The sequence below is a fragment of the Ciconia boyciana genome, chromosome 9, assembly GCF_034638445.1.
Source record: "Ciconia boyciana chromosome 9, ASM3463844v1, whole genome shotgun sequence".
NCBI lineage: Eukaryota > Metazoa > Chordata > Aves > Ciconiiformes > Ciconiidae > Ciconia > Ciconia boyciana.
Window position 1 is genome coordinate 17,452,404 of NC_132942.1, and position 23,022 is coordinate 17,475,425.

General features: G+C 42.9%; 1 protein-coding gene across 2 annotated transcripts in view; it reads right to left on the minus strand.

The window, feature by feature from the left end:
* Nucleotides 1-2,936: 2,936 nt before the first annotated feature.
* Nucleotides 2,937-23,022, minus strand: part of SLIT3 (slit guidance ligand 3) — a 538,149-nt gene continuing 518,063 nt past the window's right edge. For both annotated transcript variants that reach the window (XM_072873643.1, XM_072873644.1), the window contains 4 exons: nucleotides 9,610-9,764; nucleotides 6,917-7,202; nucleotides 4,487-4,695; nucleotides 2,937-3,306 (listed from right to left, as the gene is read on the minus strand). In XM_072873643.1, the coding sequence (XP_072729744.1) occupies nucleotides 3,068-3,306; nucleotides 4,487-4,695; nucleotides 6,917-7,202; nucleotides 9,610-9,764 (889 nt within the window). In that variant the 3' untranslated portion in view covers nucleotides 2,937-3,067. The remainder of the gene's footprint in view (nucleotides 3,307-4,486; nucleotides 4,696-6,916; nucleotides 7,203-9,609; nucleotides 9,765-23,022) is intronic.

Sequence of the window (23,022 nt, forward strand, 5' to 3'; positions counted from 1 at the left end):
GCCATTTTTTAAGGGTAAGCATCTTTCTTCACTTTATATTAAAACTTTATAGAGGTAAGAACTACTGCATTGTACCCGCAGTTCCTGAAATCTATTGTAACATTAGGCAGGTTACAGAAGAACTTTCAGAGCTAATTACACTTTAGTTAACCTCACATTTTTGGCACATCTGAATGCTTTTTATTTTCTTAACATAAAATAATGCTGTAGCAAGTCAGAGAATCATTGACATAAAGCATCACTATCCAATGGCAAGTGCTGCCTAAAAGCATACAAAATTGCATCATTTGATTACAAAATAGATATTCTTAGTTCTTTATCCCAATGCTTAACATTGAAGTGCCATGACAGAAAAGGGCCAGGAACAGGGCCAGCCTTGCTGAGTTGTTGCTGGTCACTTTGCTGCAAGGCTTTGCTTAAATAAATCCCAGAGTGATGTGTTAACAAGATGTTGATGGCTTTTGCCTTGCCAGTCAAGGTCATTCCTTTTAAAGCACCCTCCAGCAGGTGCGAGGCAACGAGTAAATGTCATGTTCTTTCTCGTACACATTGCTGCTCAAGGGACAAAGTGAACACAGTTTTGGGTGGTGTTCAAGAGGGACCATGTTTCTGCAGGCCTTGGCAGTCCAGTGGCTACAAATCCTGCAGCAGAACACATGGAGGGCTTGTAAGCCACTGCTCAGTCTGGGTTTCTTCTGCCTGGCACTGTAGCAGCCGCTTCTTTAGAAGTTAAAGTGGTTTAAGCAGGAATGAAACAATGGTAGTGGTGTGCTAGGCACATATTTGCACAAGTGTCTGCAGTTACGTGCACGAATTTTTAAAACCTGTATGTTGTGGGTTTGGGTGATTTTTGTCGTACACCACAAACTCCAGCTGCTACGAGCTTCTGACATTATATTCAGAATAAAAAGCCGCCCATAGTACTTGCAACCAGGGTTAGTTTTTCCCTGGCTCTTGAGCTGTACTGTTTCAATCACAGTTTGGCACATTAACTAGTGATTGTTTTATGTTTCACTGATTGCAGGCTCCACATACTGATATTTTTGTGAGATGGCTATTATATTGGTTATGTCCCTTCTGCTCAAGTTGCTCTGGTAGTAACAAAGAAGTATGAATGAACTGGTGCAGTTAAGGAGAGATTGACGTAGCAGAACGCTAAGCATGTTAGAGCTTTCTGGTTGCATGATAGCTAGATGGTCACTTTTCTTTAATGGGAAATAAACATTTATGCTTGTCATGGCAGGGTTGCATTCTGTGCATCTTTCCAAAGCCCCAGTCAAACAAAAGCCCTGTTTACTTGATTCAACTTTCTTACTCATCTTTTGCTGAAGCCCCTGATCTGAACTCTGGTGAGACCAGCGAGCGTTCCCAAAAGGAGCTTATGGCTGCTAGGGATCATCTCTGACTTCACCTCCCTCAGAGAAAGAGAAATTGAAGAAAGGACCATAATACATGCTATATTAGGGAAAGAAAGAAATTACACTGATAATGGAACAGTTGTTGATGGGTATGTTTGAAACTTACAGTAAGAGAAACTTCAAGGTATCCATGGTACTCTTTGCATGTACTTACTGACCCTGAAAGGTAGCCCTGCCAAAAACCCTCCAAAAATCAAACTCACTTCCAGAGTCTATTTTTGCCTCACATTCACAGTGAGAATTTATCCCTGCATTGGTTTCCATTTCCTATTCAGCATTTGCTCTGAACACAGCTAAAGTTAATCGGAGTCCTTTGGGAGACACAAGTGCAGGATACGAAGCAGTGCAGATGGAAAAGCTTTGGCTGAATTGGTCAATCTGCACCAAACACAAGAACAGGATGGGATGAAGCTGTGACGTCTCTCCTTGTGCAGAGAAGAGAGTGCTGCTAAGGTGGACAAACGTCGGCTGAATACCTTCACAGGATATAGTGCAACTTCTGCTCATTTAAAAAGCTGTGGAAAAGTACCCAACTGCTTGGTACCAGAGCGTGGATGAACAGGCAGCTACAGCCCAGCTTACACCCATAGCTCAAGTGACAGTGGGAGTAAAAGCCATTATGTTGCAGGTATGTTCCAGCACCTGCAATATTTTCATGCTCTTTACAACCTTTGCAAGTTAAAGTGTCAAGGCGTGACAAACTATATAGCAGTGCATTCCTTATATTTCATATACAAAAAAGGGCTCAAGGCTAGGAGCAAGAAGGCACAAACTTGGGAAATAACATAGCTGAGGAGTTTACACAAAAGTACTATGTCATTTATTAGGCATTACTTAGCATTTATTTCACATTTTGCCCCCAAATTTCCCAAAGCAACATATATTTCCCCACTTCCTTTCCCTTCGTCCCCTTCTTTTGGATAAAGCTGCCTGTGCTCTATAGATACAGTTGCTGAAGAATATAATGTGAACACAGATAAATACAACATACACAGCAAAAAATGTATTATAGTATTACAATAGTCAAATAATGTAGTTAGCCTCAAGCTATGGCAGTGCCTACGTGCTATGGGGAACCAGTTCAAGAACAGCAAGCGGAGCCACTGTACAGGAATAAAACAGCGTCGGCAGTGTTAGGCAGAGCAAGGGACCGAGGGGGAGGCTTTCTCAGGGTGCCTGAGCAGGCGAGATGGCTGTCAGTCATGGGGATCCGCTCTCTTAGGAGACCCACCCAGAGCCTCGGAGATTTCTTCAGCCCGTATCAGTTCTGTGGCAGGTCCTTGGAACACCTTTACATTTGTTCATTGTGCATATATATAAAGTCACCCCCACAGTTCTCCTGTTAGGCTATGTTTTCTTTATTTTTTTTTTTTTAGCGTTTAACTTTTGAATTTTTTTTTCTTACAACTGTTAAAAAAGTTTCATGGTAAAAATAACTCACTATATGATACATATACCCAAAGTGGTGTGATACTTTATATAATAAAAGATGAAAATAGTCACTTTCCATAATAAAAATAAGTTCTATTTTTTGTTTATTTTACAATATACTTAATAATTCTTTTCTTCTTCTTCACTCTGAAAGTAAATAGGTCCCATTTTGATAGCGCTTCTGAGTTGATTAAAGTGGCAAGAGACTGGAGAATGGCTTATACGCATTTTGAGCAGCCGCATTCCACATGTCTCTCCAGTTCTTCCGTGAAGGTGGAGCCATCCACGCACTGGAAGAAGTATTTCCGCCTCTTGCTCCGGAGAGGAACACAGCACTGCCCGTTGCTACAGCTGCCGTGGCATTCCAGGTGGGGTACTTTCGAGGCAGTGGCACACGACGTGTAGCCCTGCTGCTTACGTACGACTTCTCGAATTATCTCTCCTTGGCAGAGATTCTCTGGTAAGACAACAGAGATGTAAAGGGAAAAAAAAAAAGGTGGTAACTATTTTGCCAGATATTCCCCAAACATCAGTAGACAGCCCTGTACACATAATGATATTCAAGGCAAACAGATGGCATGAGCAGGACCGTAATCTTTTACTGCTTTGTAACCTGCCATCAAAACAGAGCTTGTGTTACACAAATGTGTAATATCCGGCACAAGGCAGAGGCCAAGCAGGCCTGCTGGCTTTGATCAGCAGTTCTGGAAGTGCTGTAATGAATGCTGAGTGTTGAATCCTGCAACACTCCTGCAAAATATGAATTAGTTTTACTATGTCTACTTCTCAGGATCAAAGGTCAGCCTGCTCTGCATGACATTAGCAATCTGGGATACCTGAAAATGTCTGTGCCGTTCTGCAGTCACTTTGCAGCAGCCAGACACATTTTGGTGAGGCTATATATGTGTATAATTTGGAAAGTCTGTCATTCACTCACAGTAAAGGCACAACGTAAATAAAAATAATACAAGCCAGGTCTTTTCTTCTGTACAGGAACAAAAAAAGGCAGAAGGGATGAAGATAGAACTCAGTGAGTTTCCAGTGAGTCTTTTCAGGTCAGGGCAGAATAGTTGGGCCCCAGCCCTCGTAGGAAAGTCCAGCATGATCTGTGGGATTCCCCACGAAACCTGCCCAGCTGCATCAGAGGGAGCAAGCTGAGAATCTTTACTGCCACTTCAGATGAACAGTACCTCCTGCCTTCCAGTTCCTAATCTTATGTCATCTACAAAAGCCCTTGGTATGCAGGGTAAGAAAGACCTTCTTTCCCAGCACAGCAGTTAACTAATCACTGTTTGCTGAGGGCAAACCTCACAACAACCTCTCCTTTAAACATCCCACCAGAATCCTGGGAGCAGCAAACCTTGAGGATTCAGGAGACACTCTGTGTCTTTAAAATAAACCCTTTAAAATAAAACCCTTTGCTATGCATGTCCCCCTTTCCATATGTTCAGCTCGTAGCCAGCTAGCTGCTGTGTTGTTTTCTTCTCCCTATATAGCTCTGCAGAGGCTGACTTAGCTTTATTTTCTACTATTTGCCATGTACTCCCAAATACAAGTCACATGGAAGAGAGGTAAAAACAAAGGTGTAAACCAGAAATGCAGCAGACCAGCATCCTGGGCTCTGTGGTCAAGCATACCTCTGTCACAATGTTCTCCACTATAGTTAGGATCGCATTCGCAGTAGGGTTCCCCATGCTCGGAAATTTTACACTGCCCGTGGTTGCATTTCAAAATCCTGCAGGGATTTGAGGAATTGTTCTTCTTGTCACAGTACATGCCTGTGTAGCCCTCCATGCACTTACAGGTGTAAGCAACGTTGGCCACCATGCACTTACCATGCAGACACCTGGAGAAAGAGAAGCATTTAGAGCTGGCCTGTGTTAGATGTGAAAGTTCCTTTTCCCAGGGATGTTTGGTTTCGGCATTTCTGCCCCTTTAATTCCAGGATACTAATCCAAAAACAGCAGTTCAGTGTCAAACACTCTAAAGAAACTGTGAGTTTTCAGTGAATACTGGATAACATTCAGAGAATACATTTAGAATTTGTGATCCTAAGTGATCTCTTTGAAAAACATTAGGCTCCTCCATGAGCATGGACCAGCATTTGGCATCCACACAAGACAGCTCACATTTACAGCATCAGCATATAGAACTAAGTGCCAACAATCAAGCTGCATGCCCAGGCTTCCTTAGCAGAATTACTCTACAAATAATATCAGGTGATGAAAAACAGTGTGATAAATGAAGGTGCTTGTGGAAAAGCTATGCACAGACTTATTCACAGGCAGTTGTAGTTGAAGGATTCCCTGGCTCATGTGGTTTGCAGTGAGCTTTGGTATTTCTGAGGAATACCACAGGGAGGGGTGTTGATCCTTAGCAGGTTCTCTGACACCATCCCCACTTCTGGGACACAGACAGACTTGGAATGGGCTGAGGACAGGGAAGAAAGCAACATTGTCCAGCCAAGTTAAAACTGCTCAGGGCTTATAAACCTTTGCTATATCAGGTCCTACTTGACAAAACCCCATGTCTTTCTCTTATTTTTATTTATTTTCTTTCTGGTACTTTAAAATTGTTCCCTGATTATGTTGAATCTTTGTACATTTCATTTTTAAGCTTTGAACTAAAAAGCACAAATAATAAACAGTTTCAGTCAACTCAAGACATGCAAAATACTGTAATAAAGCGGGTCACAGTGTATATAAACCAGGATTTTCTGCCCCACTAACCAAAAGTGTGCTTGGATAGTAACTCTTGTTATCATCAACTACTTGTTCTTTACAGTTGCATTTTCTCACTGAGATCTGTGAGTGTTGGAGCAGACACCTGCCAGCATGGCACTGTACGCCCCTGGACACAAAGGGCTTGGCTTTAAGGAGACAACTCCAAAAGGCTGAAGTGATTTAATGAAAGGTGGGACAGTATGCGAGCATTAAAAATACGCACAGCTACTTTCCTTAGCAAGGGGGTACATTCATGATTGCATCACCCTCCTTAGATTACGAGAGAAACAATCCCTCACCACATAAACATCTGGAACTCCCTTATTTTTCTCTGTCCAACCACAACAGCTTCATGTTGACGTTGGAAATTCAAGGAAACATTTGGGCCTCTGAGTGTTTCTTCACTTGGGTCTTCATACTTTTGGTCTGTAAACTGTCAGGCACTTCTCAACACCTTTCAGTGTTCAGTACTTTCCAGAATTAGACCCAGAAGCAAGTTTAAAATGGTACCTCTGCCAAGTTAAATTTCTGCCCTTAAAAGAGTAATTATTCACTGTGTTAATTTACCTGTCAAAAGTATGTGCTTGTGAAAAGCCCATTCCACAGATAGCGCAACCAAAGTAGCTTCTAAAAAAAAAGTACTTCCATCTGCTTATGAAACAGCACTGAACTATGCAGACTGCTGGTCTGCATTGGACTGTTTCCTTGTGTACTTGCCATAAGTAAGCTATTCATCCAGTGTTTCTGATGGAGATGTGGTTATTGAGCCTTTGAACTGTGAATGCTTTACACTCATGCTCCCTTTGCATGCAACTCCACGCTATCCTTTAAACTTGCACTTTAAAGGGGTGTTTCAGAGTGTAATATTTAAGTCAGGTATTTGGGAAATTTAAAACTGTTCACATTGGAGTGCATAATGGTCTTCAGGGAGTTAGTTTGAATACTGGGTCCAATGCTGCTGTGAGCATATCCCTAAAATGTGTACCTCCCGCTCACAGGTAGCTCTGCTCTGGATAAGCGCAGGCACTCGCCACCTCAGAGGTAAGCCATAGCCATTAACAGGAGTTTTCATATTTTAATGTGTAGAGTCACAACTGAAAGTATGACCTGCAGTGTTAACGCCTTACCTCCTCCAGGACAAAGAGCTCATTTGGAGAGTGAGCAACATCAGAACAAGAAGTGGATATTGAGAGTTGCCATGGATGCTGACTCACAACTGTCAATAATTTAACGTGGGAACCCAGCACCTCCAAAAATAGTCAGATGTGGTTTTACAAGATGAAATGTGAAATACGCATTAGCTGTAAAGCTTCCACCCTCCCATCAGCATTCGTTTGAGCTTACTTGTGGTTAAGACACGGGTCTCCAATTTCCTGGTCACACAGGGGGCCCGTCCATCCTGGGTGACATTCACAAATCACACTTGTTTTCTCTAGGGACCGGCAAATACCATGCTTGCAGATGTTACAGGATTTGCAGCCAGGAAGGACTCCTAGTGACTGCTGTGGTAAATCCTTGAAATCCTGCAGCTCGTTATTGATACGGACATCGTGAATACATCCATGAAAACCATTTGGTGTCTTATCTGCACCCTGGCGCAGTGAAGATAATCCAGTAGATGTTGGGATCCCTTCAGATAAAAACAAAAAGGGAAGGTTTAGTCACAGTCACAATGATAGTACATAAATTATAATTGCTAATGTTTCTTTTGTCACAGCCCCTTATAATCTTTAAAGAATTAATTTGTATAGGACCTTTGTAAGGCAGCACAGTCTCATTGTCCTAATTCTGGAAATGGAAAGAAACAAAAATAAAATAACTTGCTGAAGCTTACGTAAGAAGTAGATGACAAAAAAAGAAAAAAAGCCCAGTTTTTTTGGCCGATGGCCATGTGTTCTTGTCCTTAGATAATGCTCCTTCTGTCTATAGTTTAATAACAATTACCCTTCTGAAAGGTTTAAGAATGTCTTTACTTGCCAGAAGGATAGTAAAGGATACAGCAAGATAGTTAGGGATTACTAGATCACAGCGTTAAGACAGGGAGTGGTAAGAGTGCACCCCATCAAAACTAGTGCAGGAGAACGCTAGAGACAGGGAACGGCACTTCAGGAGGCCAGGCCAAGTCTTTGTGGCGAGTAGCCTCCATCTTGTTCAAGTGCTTGGAAGAGTTCACATGCTCAGATGGCCAGCAGACTCTTTTGGATGTTGTGTTACACCCTCTCCACTGACATCCGTTTGAGCTGTATAGCTGCATTAGCATAGGCAAGTGCTTCCATTTTCAACTGCATAAGGCCTCTGAATTTGCTGTCCATAAGTAACTCCACTGTTAAAGATGGTCTGAAAACAAAACCAGCATCTTTGTTTAACCGTGCATTAAGAGGAAAGTTGCTGGACCAGGTGATGTAGTTGGAGAGATGGACAAAATTGTGGACACATGAAGGCTCAGGTCCGTCTTAAAGCTTAGTGTAGGTTCGGAACAATTGCTCTGGAGTAATTTAATCAATTACTTTAACTAAACAGTCTGAAGTGGAAGGGCAGCTGGCATCCATAGGAATGCTACATGCAGAGAAGTGGCACATGCAGAACAGTGAGGGTTTAGAAAGAAGCAAGAAGGATTTTAATGGGCAATAAAAAAAGTCTCCACTGAGCCCATGGCTTCTGGTATCCAATAGTGCTTCATTCCAGGTCTCAGATTTGTCCTGTGAATGCATTTTTGTAGGTACCATTTGAGAATTAGTATTGATCCACAATGCTCATCCCTTAACAAAACTTTTCCATGTGATTACTTCCCAAGTTCCCTGTGTATAAATTGCTGTGAGTTTGGTATCTTTTACACTGTGCTAGGAGAAATTGTGATGGCCTCACCAGCAGATTATCTTTGATGCATAATGCTCTTTAATAGCCTGTGACATTCTTAATAGGAACCAATTGTAAAAGTTCAGCTCTGTACAAAGCAAGATTAGCCAGTTTTTTGATTTACAAGAGCAATATTCAGGCTTCTTTTAGAAAAGTGTTATTAAGAGGAATTACTTACAAAAGGCTTGACCAGCACCAAGTGAAGTTGGTAAGAGTTTCTACTATTGGCTTCAATGATCTCATTAGAAAAAGCCCAAAGACTTTCTGAGTCTATTATTGTTCTGCTGACTTTTGTATTTAGAATAGTCTGACTAAAAATTCAAGAACTCTGTGTCACCGAAAGGGAAAGATTTCAACATTCAGTGCAGAATAGAGCTGGGGGGGTGTGTGTGGTGTGTGTGTTTCTGGCAAAACCAAATCAATCAGGCAGAGCACATCCTTTGTTCTGTCTCTTATATTCAGACACCTAATCAGTGGGATACTCATTACTCTGGGCATCTGTTCCCCACCCCACTTGGCCACTCCTTCCCCCAAAATTCAGTACTGAATGGAAAAAAACTTCTTAACTGAAGTTTGGTTAATTCTAATATCTTTCTAATACTGAAGCTCTGGCTTCAGTTTCCAATGAGAAAACTATTAGCCAAGAAGTTCTTAGTCACCTTGTGTGTTAATGAGGTTTGGAGTTTTAATCTTTTTTTTTCCCAAAAAATTTTTAGACCTCTATAAAATTTCCAGCAGAAATACAGCTCATTTGTGGTATATTTAAACCTACTGACTATTGATTTGCTTTTTTGCCATGACTGTTTGTGATACTTCCATTGTATTCTTCAACCACGACATCTTGGTGCCAGCCAGTTCTGAAAGCTTTAGAAATGGCAAACTGATCACTCTTGCCATGGCCGTATAACATATAACCTGCCTGTGCTGTGCTGAGGGTAGCTTCCCTGGTCTGGTGTGCGAGCTTGTGCTGGCCGTGCAGTGGGGTGCTCGTTGACTATGGAGCATGAAGCAGAACAGCAGAGGTGTGGTTTTCAGGCTCTCTATTCAGGGAAGCAACCTCTGGCAGAGGGGAAAGTCAAACTGCTAGTTTCCAACCCCGACAGTCTTCTCCATAGGATGGAATATGATTTGCTTCTGAGAAGACTTGTTAAAATCTCAAAGTCCAGAGCAACTCACTATACCTCCAATGTAGAGGGGTGTGTTGAGGCTGACAGAAGACTGTTTCTGGAGTTTTCCTAGACTCTTGGGAGTCCCCTTGTCCACCACCAGGTTCAGAGTTTGATTCAGCATCACAAGTTCCACACTATGAAACTGCCCATCATTTACTGTTTCCACACTAAAAGAAAAAAAAGAAGAATTAGAAGATTACATTAACAATGAACTGCCTCTGCTTCTGTGACATTCTATCTCACGGTATTACTCCTTGCAAGGCACAGCTCCCATTCCGTGCTCCTTTACAGTCACCGTGTTCTCAACATTTCCTCTAGCGTGAGCCTCCAAGGTACAAATTTAAACATTGCTGATGCCTGTGGAGGCAGTACCTACACTTGAAAGGACAGCTAATCAGGATAGTAGCTACTGAAGCTGTGTTTCCCAGAGAAGAAAAGCAAGGGTGTAACTACATGATATATTGGCTTTGGTGGCAAAATTACTTAAGATCTATTTTCTGTGCTCTCAGCCACAGCTTGCTGCCCCTCTGTCACACTGCTTGGTGCCCGTGTTGCAAGCCAGATCAGTGAAATGATTTCTTTTTGTATGGTTTTTGTATGGTTAGTTAAAACTCAAATTATTTCACAGGGGCAGGGAGGGACTGCAGTTTGGGGCAAGAGACAGCAGGGTCCTCTGAAACCAGCATTTCCTCACAGCAGAAGTATCTTATAACTACATGCTGAGGCATAAGGACAGGCTGAGTTACTTAAAGCCAGAGAAGGAATTCAGGAGTTTTTGGCTTATAAATGACTGGGATACTTCGTTTAATACAATATAGTCCTACCTGAATGCAAGGAAAACCGACAAATTGCTACTCCTCTTTGAGAAACATTTAGGTGTAGATTGAGGCTTGAGACTAAGACAGTAGGAATTTTGGGGGGAACAGGGAGCAGGTAGCCATCTGAACAGACAAGATATTAAAGGCACCGTGTATTTATTGCTCAGGTGTTTTGAACACTGAGTTTTCAAATGCATGTAGCCCGCAGTGAGTCAGATAACAGCTCTTTGCTAGTCTGCACTGCATGCAGTCTTCACCTTCATCTTCAGTTCAGTCTCCCAGAAATTAAAAGATGCAGTGGTACAATTCAATTTGCATCACACGACCATTTTTTATTTTGAGGGCAGCTTCAGCTCTCAAGCCTTTATGCTGCATGTTGAAATTCTCTAAAACAACTGGATAGCTTCATACACTTCAAAAAGCAGGAAGGGGCAAGGGTGGGATTACCTGCTCTTGAGCAAAGAGGATTTCAAATTAGGCTGGTAGTTATAGACGTGATGGGACTTTTCCACTGTTGTAGATGTAATTAAATGGTACAGCCTCTGTTCCGTATGCATGCAAACACCAGTGCACAATGAGAATCTAATAGCAGTAGCGGTTACAGCCGAAATTAGACTGTGGGCTATGTAAACTGCCCACATGCACAGTGTTGCCAACACATCTTAAGCTTGGCCTGCGAGCACCCTTTTCCAAATTCCTCCTGGCAGGCTCATTAGCTGGGTGGTGGTTCTGTTACATATGGATAAAGGCAGAAAACACCAACTGTGGGATTTAGGCATCCTGAGATACTGCTTAGCCAACAATCTGGATTTGGGATGCTGCACAAGTGGTAAATACCATATTAAAATGTAAAAGGTTAGTTTTAAGAATGGGTTTCTGCTCATTCAGATGGCCCATAAACTCAGCATCCTCTCTCAGTAAGTTACAAAGTCATAGGTCAGATTCCTTTCAGGTGTTTTGTAAAGCTGCAATGTCGATGTCTCTGAGCTATTTACCCATTTGGGTAAATATTTAGAAGTAAAGAAAATTTTTTCTTTACTATCAGTGGAGAGGAACAGGCACACTTAAGGAGTGACTCATCTCTAAGGATGAATCACCTTTTAGATGTGTCCACCTCTCAACCTAGATGACATGCTGCCCATCTTTAGCGCCCAGTCCTGCATAACTGATGTGTAAGGCCGTTGTATCATGGAAATAGGACCTCAACTTCAGAAACAAATTACATGACTTGGAAATTACCAGAATTCAGTTGTTCCTGGAAGAAGTTTCATTTTGATAGTGTTTTACAGTAGGCCTGACATAATCAATTGCACATGAGCAATGTCAGGCAGAAAGTCAGCACTGCAGGCATTTCTGAGGATATGCTTGTTTAAGAAGAGTGCACCGCTGTTTCAGAACTGAGCTAATGTGCCTCTACAGTGCTGCTGTCCCCACAGGTTTTTGGGATGAATCATGAACATGTATGCCTTTAAAAATTTACGTAAGATTACACAGGTTATAAGATGACAGCAGCATATGAGCACGTTTACTGTGTGGCTTTACATAAACATGAGGTAAGTTAGTTCTGCCACAGAACAGCTCCTGGGAAAGCTCTGCTGGCTGAACTGCTTGTGCTTGACCTGCAGGAAAGCGGCTGGGCTGCGCTTGCTGCCCATCCTCAGGATGGTGACAGAGCCCCAGGGAGCTAGGTCTCAAGAACCTGGAACTGATGGTACTGTCTAAAGGGTTTCTAAGAAAAAAAATAAAGGCTTGACATTGTACAAAAATCCAGATCCAGTTGATCCTGTAGACAGTCTGGCTCAAAATACAGCTATATCAGAGCCACTGCAAGGGCAGTAAGTTGCGTGGGCTGGGATAAGAGGCTGAGGACTTACGCTAGACTCATTGCCAAAGGTGATATAGTGCCTGCACCTCAGAAAAGCAAGCCTATCATCACTGTACCCAAGTCCGCTGTATTGGGGCCCACACCTCTAGCAGACTACTTTATGGATTGACAAGTCAATAAGTTTGAAAACAGCTGGTCCAAACTTTCTGTTTAGATATTCTTAAATTCTGCTAAGTATCTGCCACATTACAAGAAACAGCTGTGTTACAGCAATGCGCTGACTGGGTGATCCCTATGTGCTCCTTCCATATCTAACTGTTGTGTTGCAATGCTTAATTCATATGGGTAAAGTACTTAGACTTCCAGCTGAAAGGTGCAAGATAAATGGAAATGAATATTTGTAATTGTTAGTCTATGCAGAAGTGCCAGTGAAAGGAAGAAGTATAGCCAAAATCCATCGGCTCTGACAGCTGAGCACTGAGGGGGTGGGATGGATGGCTGTACGACAGGGAACCCTTCCCTGGTGGGATCAGTATCTGAAGCTAACGCATAAAACTACGTTGTTATCTGAAGAGGGCCAAGCTATGACCATTTGTCAGAGGACAACATTATCACGTCTGGCAGGGCTGGCTCTTCCCTGGGATAGGATTTCACAGGCATTAACCACCTACTCCTCCACAGTGTGTGCTTCTTCCAGATTGTGCCTTGACTAACAGGCAAACAAAAGTCTGTGTGTCCTGGCGATGGAAGCAGCCACCCCACGTGGTGCTCATGCCTTTCAGCATACCCTGGGCTAGTATATTTGCTGGAAAGGGAGTGAGAGGTCCCTGTCTGTAGGTACACACAGATGAATATTACTCAGTTCTGACTCGTTCACTTTTTAACTTTGAATTTAAATAATCCATGCCCAGACTTTAAGAAACAAACTAACTTATAGCCATCACCCGACACTGCAGTTTTGTAAAGCAGATAAAGTCAAAACGGGCAAAGCACTCATTCACTTTTTGAGAAGAAGCAAACACATGATAGAAAAGCTGAATGCGGACAGCCAGAATCGCAGAAAATCCCCAGCCAGGAGGTACTTGTGTTAAAGCACTTATTGCTGCTGCTGACAGAAAGGCATAAAATGCTTTTGGATTTTGAGAGAGATGGAGACAACATTGGGGGAGAAACCAGTGGTGAGAGAAATGCTACATGAACTCCCCTCAGAGCCTCTTATGTACATAGCTGGGCCTTTAGGAGACTCAGCAATCGTCTGAGACAGTTGGAGACAGTGGCTTGGCTGGAGATGAAGGGAAGAAAGCCACAGACGCTGAACAGTGCATCACAACGCAGCTCGCAGCACAAACTTGCTGTGCTCGGCTTTTTTTCAAGGGGCCTCTTCCTGACCCAGCTCTCTGCAAGGGTTTTATTAAAATCTTAATTGGATTCTTATTGGGGATCAGGTGGTCTTACAGCGCTCTTCCTTCTGAAACAGCCTGTGCGGTATGTAAATACCTGCCTCGGAGCCAGGGATTTATCGTGTTTCAGTAGCAACCCCGCGCTGCCGTGCGCGGTGCCAGCGGGCACGGGGCTGCGAGCTTGAAGCCCGCCCGGCTGCCAGGGGCAGCCATGCGGCGAACACGCGCCGGCGGCCGCGGCGGCAGCACCGCGCCGTAAACGCCGCGGGCCCCGGCCAAGCCCCGCGCGGCGGCTGGGCCGGCGGCGGCGGCGGCGGGCGGGCACCAGGGGGCGCCGGAGCTCCACAGAGGGGAGCGGGACGCGCCGCCACAGCACCGCGGGGCCTGCGCCCGCCGCCCTCCCGCCCCCCGGCGCGGGGGAGTCCAGCGGCTCCCTTCGCAACCGGGCGCCGCACTCGCCGGCTGGCTCGGGTGCCGAGTCGGAGGAACTTCTATAAGCTGGTACGGAGGCTGTTTTGGCTCGCTGCTCAGAAGTTATTTACTGAAACAGATCTCGCCGTGTCACACACCTGACAGCCGACGTGATGTTACCCAACTCCTTCCTTTTTGCAAAGGTTTTCATGCTGTATGGTTAAATCAAAATAATATGTCTGAGCGAAGCAAGGGCGAGGGGAAAGGAACTGAAGGAAGAAGCCAAAGGGCTGCTAGATTTGAGCCAACTGCTTTTCTCGGGGGCACTAACAAACCAAGTCCCAGCTTTTGAGATTTTTCCAAGCTATTAAAAAAAGACAGTCATGAATTTTTAGCCAACTTCCAACTGCAGTGTTTTGGGCCACCACCATTGGATATTATATAGTTTACAATATATTCTTGTTGAAAAAAGGGAGGAATTATGTTTGAAGTGTAAACATTTGAAGTGTAAGCAAGGATTTTCAGGAATTTAATAATTAAACTTGCTAAAAAGTAAGCAGTAAAAGGAGCCAATAGACCAGTTTTATATAACACAGAAAGATTCTTCAGGACCCAGGAATTGCTTCTCATACCGCAATAAGCAGCCTGGTGAGGGCCCATCTCGTCAGACATTTCATAGACTGTACTCACGGTGCCTACAGGACCTTCACTTGAGTCTTATTACAAACTTGATGCTGAGAAACCATTTCAGTTCCCTTCCAAATGTAATCGCTTCTCGTCCCTTAAAGCATGTATCTTGAGGGAAAGGAAGTCATGCACAGCCAAATGCTGAGGGTTGGCAGGAGGATTCCTCCAGATCAGCAGTGCAGTGAACAGATCCCAGTCAGAGCTGGCTGCCCCGGGAGCCACCTGGGTACCGAGGAGGAGTAGCTGCTGTCCTGCAGTGCCCTGCCTCCCAGGAAAAGGGGACACACTTGCTGCTCCCCAACCAGCAGCACCCCTCACCTTTGTCTTCTCCATTACACTCATCTTTTCATAGCCCAGGTTGCATGTCTTGCACAATCCACTACATTGCTTTCATCAAGGTTGCCCTCACTGAGAGCTGGCCATGGCATCTGATCAGATTTGGCCAAAAAAAAAAAAGGGGAAAATACTGGGCATGTGAGGAGAGCCCCGCCTCCAAAGCTAATGAGAAGGCCCCTGGGTCCAGCACCTTCTGTTCCCTCTGTGCCCAGGTGGGAAGCTTGGAGCTGCCCTCACAGGGAAGGGAGGCCACTAGAGAGGGCTCTACAAGAGAGTCATTAAAATATCATATCACAGGGAGCTGGCCTCATCTGTCAGAGCAATTCCAGCAAGATGAGCCAATGGACCCATTGCACAGGGCACCACTGCACACAGGCCATGGCCACGGCCTCTGCTGGGGGCTTAGACTCCAGAACACAACGAACTGAAGGGAAAGGGATGTGTATTAAACATAAAACCCCAGGGAATATATGAAAGAACTGTTTTCCACTCTCATTTTTGATCTATTTCTCTTCTCCCTCCTGTATTTTCTTTCCCCTCTACTCCAGCCCCAAGCACACACAGATGTTATAAATACTAACTCCCCTTGCTCTAATACCCATGAGAGATTTAGAGCTGAGACACTGTAAATATGCCAGTGAACAGAAATGCATGAAAGGATTACAGCATTCAATTTGAACTTGTAAAATTTGGGCTTTGGGGTTAGTTTTTTTTACTGACATGTAATATACCTTTAGTGTAGACAGCAGAGAACAGCAGGGTGGAGAAGTCAAAAACAAAAATAGCTTTAAGTATCACAGCAAACCATGTCACTGAGGAAATGTATAACCATCAATTATGCAAATGAGGACATCGATTCATTAGCTACAGTCTCCAGATTTCCCTGACCTCTGTCTTAATGGGGACATGCCTCATTTGAAGTGCAGAACAAAGCAAATGCAAGGATGGTAAGTGACTGGGGAGTTAAAGCCGTGGGGAACACTGAACTTAGATAATCTTTGAAAACACTCGAAGTAGAAGGGAATAAGCAGAAATACATGTCCAAAAGAGCTTAAGGAGCTTGCAACACATGGGAAGAGCAGGCACCAGAGAAGAGGTACCAAAATCAAGAAACACAAGGTGAGAGCTCCAGGGAACCACATCGAGAAGTTAGCGATTTGGGAGCTGTGAAACTCATACTGTGCCAGGCTGACTTCAGGTATCAGTGGTGATGGTGTTTCACCTTTCCAAGGTACAGTTATCTCCTGCTCTTAGTTCCAGTTATAATCAGTCCTTGGCCTAAAATAGATTTAAACTTCTCCATGGCAACAAAGGCAAAATCATAATTAGAGTAGTGTTTGTGCTACCTCTACAATAACACATCACTTCAAGCACTATCATCTTCAGAAGCCAAATAAAAAACACATGTTGAGAAAAAAATAGGAAAAATGCTAATGAAACACAAGGCTAGGGAAATAAGAGGTGAAAGAGATATATTAAAGCACTCAAGTTCACTTTCAGCTCTAAAATACACTCTCTTTTGTTATGTTCAATCCTGTTTTACATGCCCTCCTAGGCTGAGAGCACTCAACATTAAGATTTTTTTCCTTGATACCTCCATTTTTATTTGCTTGGTTTTATACCTTTTCTCCTACTTACAACTCTGTAGACCACCCAAATAAACCATCTTTCTCGTCTTGGTGTTTACAGCCCCTAAAGACTGGCAGCTGATTACCGTATCTCCCTTAATGATCGTTTGGCCAGGCTATGCATATCTAATTTCCAGTCATAATTCAATTCCTGCAGCACCCCTGCCAACAGTGAAAGTCATTGTATTACAGACCTTCTAAGGGAAAAGCAAGGACCTTTTTTATACCCCTGCAACATGCAATTAACACAATCCTGACCCTTTTCCCTGGATTATTCATAAAAGGGTCAGACTCATGGCCAGGGTAAACACTCCTTGTTTGCAGTGAATTCTCACAGTGTCCCTGACATGGGCAAGAGGTCTGACACCTTCCTCCAACTGCACTGTTGGGGAGAAGCAGCCTGCACTGGTGTCCTACACTATCACCATGTCTCTGCAGAGCTGAATGCTTCATTCTGCTAACTGAGAATTTGTTAAACCAAGCGTAATGGCAGTAAAAATAGCTTGAACGAACTCTTCAAGTCCAAGGTCTCTCCGGAATGACAGACCACAGTGTCACTGCCTTCCCAACTTACTCCACCAGAACAAGTTTGCACATCATGGCACACAGTGTATTGCAGTGCAATGAGCTATTGCATCTCAGTATCTTTACTGTAACATGCATCATATAAAAGAACAAACCCAGTAAATGCAGAGTGTAAAAACAATCACATATAGATTCTGCAATGCTATTGGGAGTCATTAAATCATTTATCCTTAAAAAATGACACTGCAAACAGCACAGAGGAGGGCAGGCCCTGGCACAGCAGCAGGGCCAGTGACAGCACCGAGTGCCACATCCTCCCAAGCGAAGAGGCGGCACTGTATGTGTACAGTTGTGTGGCACACACTGGGATGTGCAGCAGCACAGCCCCCCTGCTCTGCCTGGACTCGGAACAAACCAGGGTGCTTTTTAGTGCCGCTATCAAACACTATTCAAAACAGCTCTGCTGTTCAACTGGATATCAAATCTCAGGTTCTAATGAAGAAATCCATCAAGTGTCTTCACAAAATCATTTCATTAGGGGGAATACTTTACACCATCTATCCCCTTTTCAGCTCTGGAAAATACAAAGGTATCTGCCATTTAGCAGCAGGGACCAGGGCCACTACAGAATACAATTAAAAGTGCTTCCAATTAGAATGACAGAGAATGATGGCTGAAATTGGAGGCTAAGCCCCAAGAAAAAAAAAAGCTGTGTCTATTCAGAAACCTGATACATGGTCAGGAAATGAAATGATTTCCACCTCATCTGTGGCAACATACCTTCAGTTGTATGCCTCTACTTCCACAAAAATACACAAACTCCACCGCTGTTTGACAACCAGAATAGCAGCTGCCATACCCACTGTTTCCAGCAGCACTGGGGCATGCTGGCAAATGCAGAGCTGTGGGTCACATTTCTATACTGGAAAGAAGCACTGAAATAATTGTGCTCAGAACCATGCTGCACCTCTGTGATCACTCTCAGTGCTAGTTCTGCATGCACTTCTTCTAACAGAGACTGTATCGATTGAATCCAGAGCCTGGTGCTTGGTATAAACAGGATATAAATCTATCATGGTACACACATGGTACACATCTAAACTTTGTGTTAGTCATCATGTTTACAAGAAATTTACAGGCAAAAAATAAACGTGTTCTATTAGCTTGCTACATTTTGTTGCAAGGCAAAAACCTCACAATTGAAGACATGAGCCAGTCATTAGTGCATAGGAAGTTTATAAAGTCATTTTGACTATGATTAGGTTTATTCCATCATTGTCTATTATGAGAATACTTCAACCTGCCTCTGATGTAATCAGTATTAACCAACTTTGGCAATATAATACTGGACTAACGACCTGTACTATAGCAAGAAAATACCTTTTAAAATACATTTGCACACCTTTCTCCTAGTTACTCACTGGAAACAGAGTGCAGCACAAGAGCGTGTTTCCAACATGCAGAAACCAAACTGACTGCTCAGAAGGTGGACTAACATTGGCACTAATTTGTGAGGGTTTAGGAGTTGCCAGGACCACTGTCATGGTTTCACTGATGCTCTCGCTAGAAGAAACAGTGAGGCCATGTTACAAACTGACTAATGACTAAATCAGGTTATCTGCTGGGGTGAAAGAAATAATTCTTATTTCACAATTATTTTTGGTTTGGCTGGGCAGTTTTAAAGCTTGAACTGAACTGGCTAAAACTCAACCCAGCTACTGACTTTAAAAAACAGGGGAAAACCTTCATTTATAATGTGGGTTTCTGCATTTTCAGCAGCAATTTTCTTTTGATGATAGAGCTATATTATTTTTAGTCATGGTCAAATCACTGTAGAGAACAACTTTTGGCTTCACCATTCATTTTTACATAAACCCAAGACTACTTTGAACATGAAAACCAGCAAGTACCTGCAAGGCACTGAGCTACTTCTAGAGCTCAGCAAGCTTCCAAGAGCAAACGTCTTCCTTCTTGATGCTCTTGAAAATGCTTTTGAATGGTCAACACTCTCCACTGCAAAGTAAAATGTCATAACTGTGAAGGATTTGCTTTCCATCTTTAGGCGTAATCCTCTGAAGTGTCCAATACAGTCAGGAGAGAGAGGAGCTGCATGGGGCCAGTACGCTGTGAAGTTAGGCTCTAACTAGAGGCTGAACTCAGGGTATTTTGACACATTGGTTCATTTTGGGTGTGTTCCCCCCCTGACTTTAGTTATGAACTATCCCTATGTCATCATCTCTCATTTCTTCTTGGGATTAATACTGGCATCTTGCTGACTTCATTACATTTTTATTATTACTCTGTGCCGAAAGAAATCAGCATTATAATGTTATTGTGCTAAAGTTATATGTACATGTGTGTGCTGCAGTCCTCTGTTTTGCGTAGCTCTTCCTAAAAGGCTGCTGATCAACAAAGCGACCGGCAGGGATGGACACAGCGTATCTGCTCCGGCTTCCCTCCTGTCCCCTTCAGCTGAGAGAGCGCTTCCAGGAGATACAGGTGGAGCCATGCAGAAGACAGGTATGCAGTGACTAAAGTAACAAGGTACAGACCAGCTTATGGGTGTCTGTTTTAGAAAACAACATCAAATCAATTTGCTTAACAAAATACACAGACTACTGACAATTTGCTTATATGTTGTCTATGCATTAAAGCCAGCAGTCTCCTTAAAAGGGTGATTTGGGAGGAGTAGGACTGTCTTCTGCCACCTGTTTGAAATTGATTTGGGTCTGCAGCAGTATTCTGATTTTTTTTAAAAAACAGTGATAAAAGCAACAGTGATGGTGTAGATGGCCATGTTCCTAATCAAAAGGATACAAATAACATCTCTGCTTTGACTTCAAGTGGTCATAATGCAAGTTAATTCAAAGAATTAGTTAAAATGGCATGAAACCCTTTGTGGCAGAGGAGCAGCTATGGAGTTTATTGCCTTCAAAGACTATGGCGTAAGCTCTCCAAAGTTCAATGGTGAGTGCTGAGGGGAAGACAAAGCCAAGCATGCGCCTGCCTCAGTCACGGGTCTTTGGTCAAGTCAGCAGCCCGTGCACACTGGCAGCACCCATGTGTACTGGTGCAGCCCGGCCTCTGTTGACAGGGGACATCTGAGTGAAACTTAGACTGATAGCCCCAGATTTTGAGCCCTGAAGAAGGTGACCTGGTACTCAGAGAATGTAACTTCTATTTCTGTCACTACCACAGGGCAAGTGGCTTTACATGACCTATTCCTAACCTCGCAGACCTAGTATACAGACACGCCAACGCCAGCTTGCTTTGTGAAAGGTTTTGCCTTCTTCTGATAAAACATCTCACTCTGAAACACCCTACACATATGTGTAAGGTTAGAAATAAAGCTGTGGGTCTGCAGCACAGTGTTTCTGGGTATTCAGATATTACGCTGAAGAGAATGAGCTAGGCGGAGGCGAGGAGAGAGAGGAGAGATGAGAAACTGTCATTCTTGCAAGAGATACTGAAGAGATTTACAAAGAAAAAAAATTAATTCAGCTTAACAAGATTTTGCCTGCTAAGTCCTCAGGCAGCCTGAAGGACAAAACTTTACCCTTCCTAAGCTTAATCTCAGCAGAAGAAAGTTTCTGAATTTCACGAAAGCAAATATTTGGTTCTGAACCTAATGATAAAAGTTAGATGACATTTAAGGTCTTGGCCTTACATTTTCACTGTCCTACTACACAAAAATCCAAGAAAAGCTAGGGAAATGCGATGTTTGTAGTTTGACAAGAACTCACATACTTGTCTTTTTTGTCCCATTCAAATACACCAGAGGCCTTTATAAAGGCAAAAAATAATTCATCTCTCCTTTTCCTTGGCTCATACAAGATGTATAAGTACATGCAAATTTTACAACTTTTACTGTGCAGGTCAGAGATTAATACTGGTTTCTTTCATTATATTTGATGCAAAATCCCTAAGGAGTACCTGAAAAAATAAGAGTGTGTGATAGAATAAAATGAGTTGCAAATATACAGAATTGCTAAGAGCTCAGTGATGTCTCATAGAAATCTCTGAAAAACAGTCTATTTAGAGACCATCGAGAAGTATCAAAAAGGAATCCTACCAGGGACAGGCACAGCACAAGCTGCAGACTATGAAGGTATTAGGAAGGAAAGGACCAGTCATGCAGTGAGCACTGCAAAGAGATTTTTGGTAAAAACTGGGTTTGACAAGCTCTAATAATGATCCTAAGAATAATTAGTGCTTTCAGTCCTCCAGCACATTCCTCCCTAGAAGGCAGTGAATTAATGGTGAAGCCTCCCAGGTTTTTTTGCAGAAAAGCAATTGCAGCTAAAGAGAGGCGATTACACAAAAATCCCACTTCCCATATCTTCGGAAGGTGTGGAAGTTCTTCCATCACCAAAGCAACTGTTCAACCTCAGCACCAGAAGCATGGAGAAATCTATGAAATCTGAGTAGAGGACCAAAATCCTTGAATACTACCATATTCAGTTCTTTGGAGCAGTATGGCCAGGGACCTGTTGTTGGACAACGAGTGCCAGTGGCCACATGGGCTGCTCCCTGGGCTCCAGTGGCCATCGGCAGAGGCTGAGTGATGTGGAATGGCATGGGGAGTTTGCAGATGCTTCTCCACAGCCTGGAGGGAGAAGGGAGAAGGAACCTCACCCTCCGGAGACCCGCAGCACATTTCTGAAACACCTTTTCTATTTTTTGTGCATTTCTGTACTTTTTGTGCACAGAAAACCAGATTTAATTTGTCATCCCACAGTCATCCCATATGAGGCAGATACAATAAGAATTTAAGCTCCCTTATTTCAGGCCTTTTGCTTTAACCACAAGAACATCCATCTATGCTATGTAAGAATTAGCCAGACCATGAGAACTGCATGATACAATCTATAAGAAATATTTTTAATGATGTAGCATTTTTGAAAACAGATTGTGCAAGGATACTTTTAAAAGGAATTATAATATAATTTGGGTGTAGGCTCTGCAGAAAGACAAATACAATTAATTCTTATGTTTTCCTAACTGCCTCCTTTTTCACTGCTGTCAGGAAGCCTGCATGAAAACATACGATTTTACACCAACGACATCTGCATCTTGCTCTTTACCAGATATGACGGTCTGTATGCAACATAGCAATCTGGGAACTCTGGAGGGAATTACAGCAGTAGTTTGTGTCAAATTTGTATTTTCCATTTCTATTAAGAAGGATTAATTTAGCATCCAAATCAATATGACTGTGTAGTAGCATAAAACCTATCAGAAAAAAAATTACAAGTAAGTTCTTATCTCTGGTTCAAGGAACAGATGTAGGAAAAAAGACTGAAAGTAGGAGCTCTCCCTACAGAATACAGTTAAACAGATACCAGTTATCAATGGCTGAATGCTGAAACTAAAGAATTACATGCTTTTTGTTAATTCAAACTTTTAACAACTGGAGCATGGTGGTAAATAAAAGCAGCACATTCCTCATCAGTTGGTATCTTTAAATTAAGGCAGGGTGTCTGTGTAATTTACTTTATTTCAAGAACTCACTGTTGGTTCAGTACTAAGTACTGTCATGACATGGAAGAGTAACTCTCACCAGTGCGGAAACCAGGAGGTCAATAAAGCACTCAGAAACAGATTTCTGTTCTCATTTGTGCATCTATAGAATAATTAAATAGAATAAAAGAAACAACAAATAGGAATCCTACTTCAAAAATGGACCTTCTTTAAGATGTTTACTATGACGTCCAGGAAACAGTTATTCTGCAGCTTAGAAGTGAGAAGTTACAATAACAGACCAGTCAGCTTTTCTTTTAAAAGGGCGAGTTCAA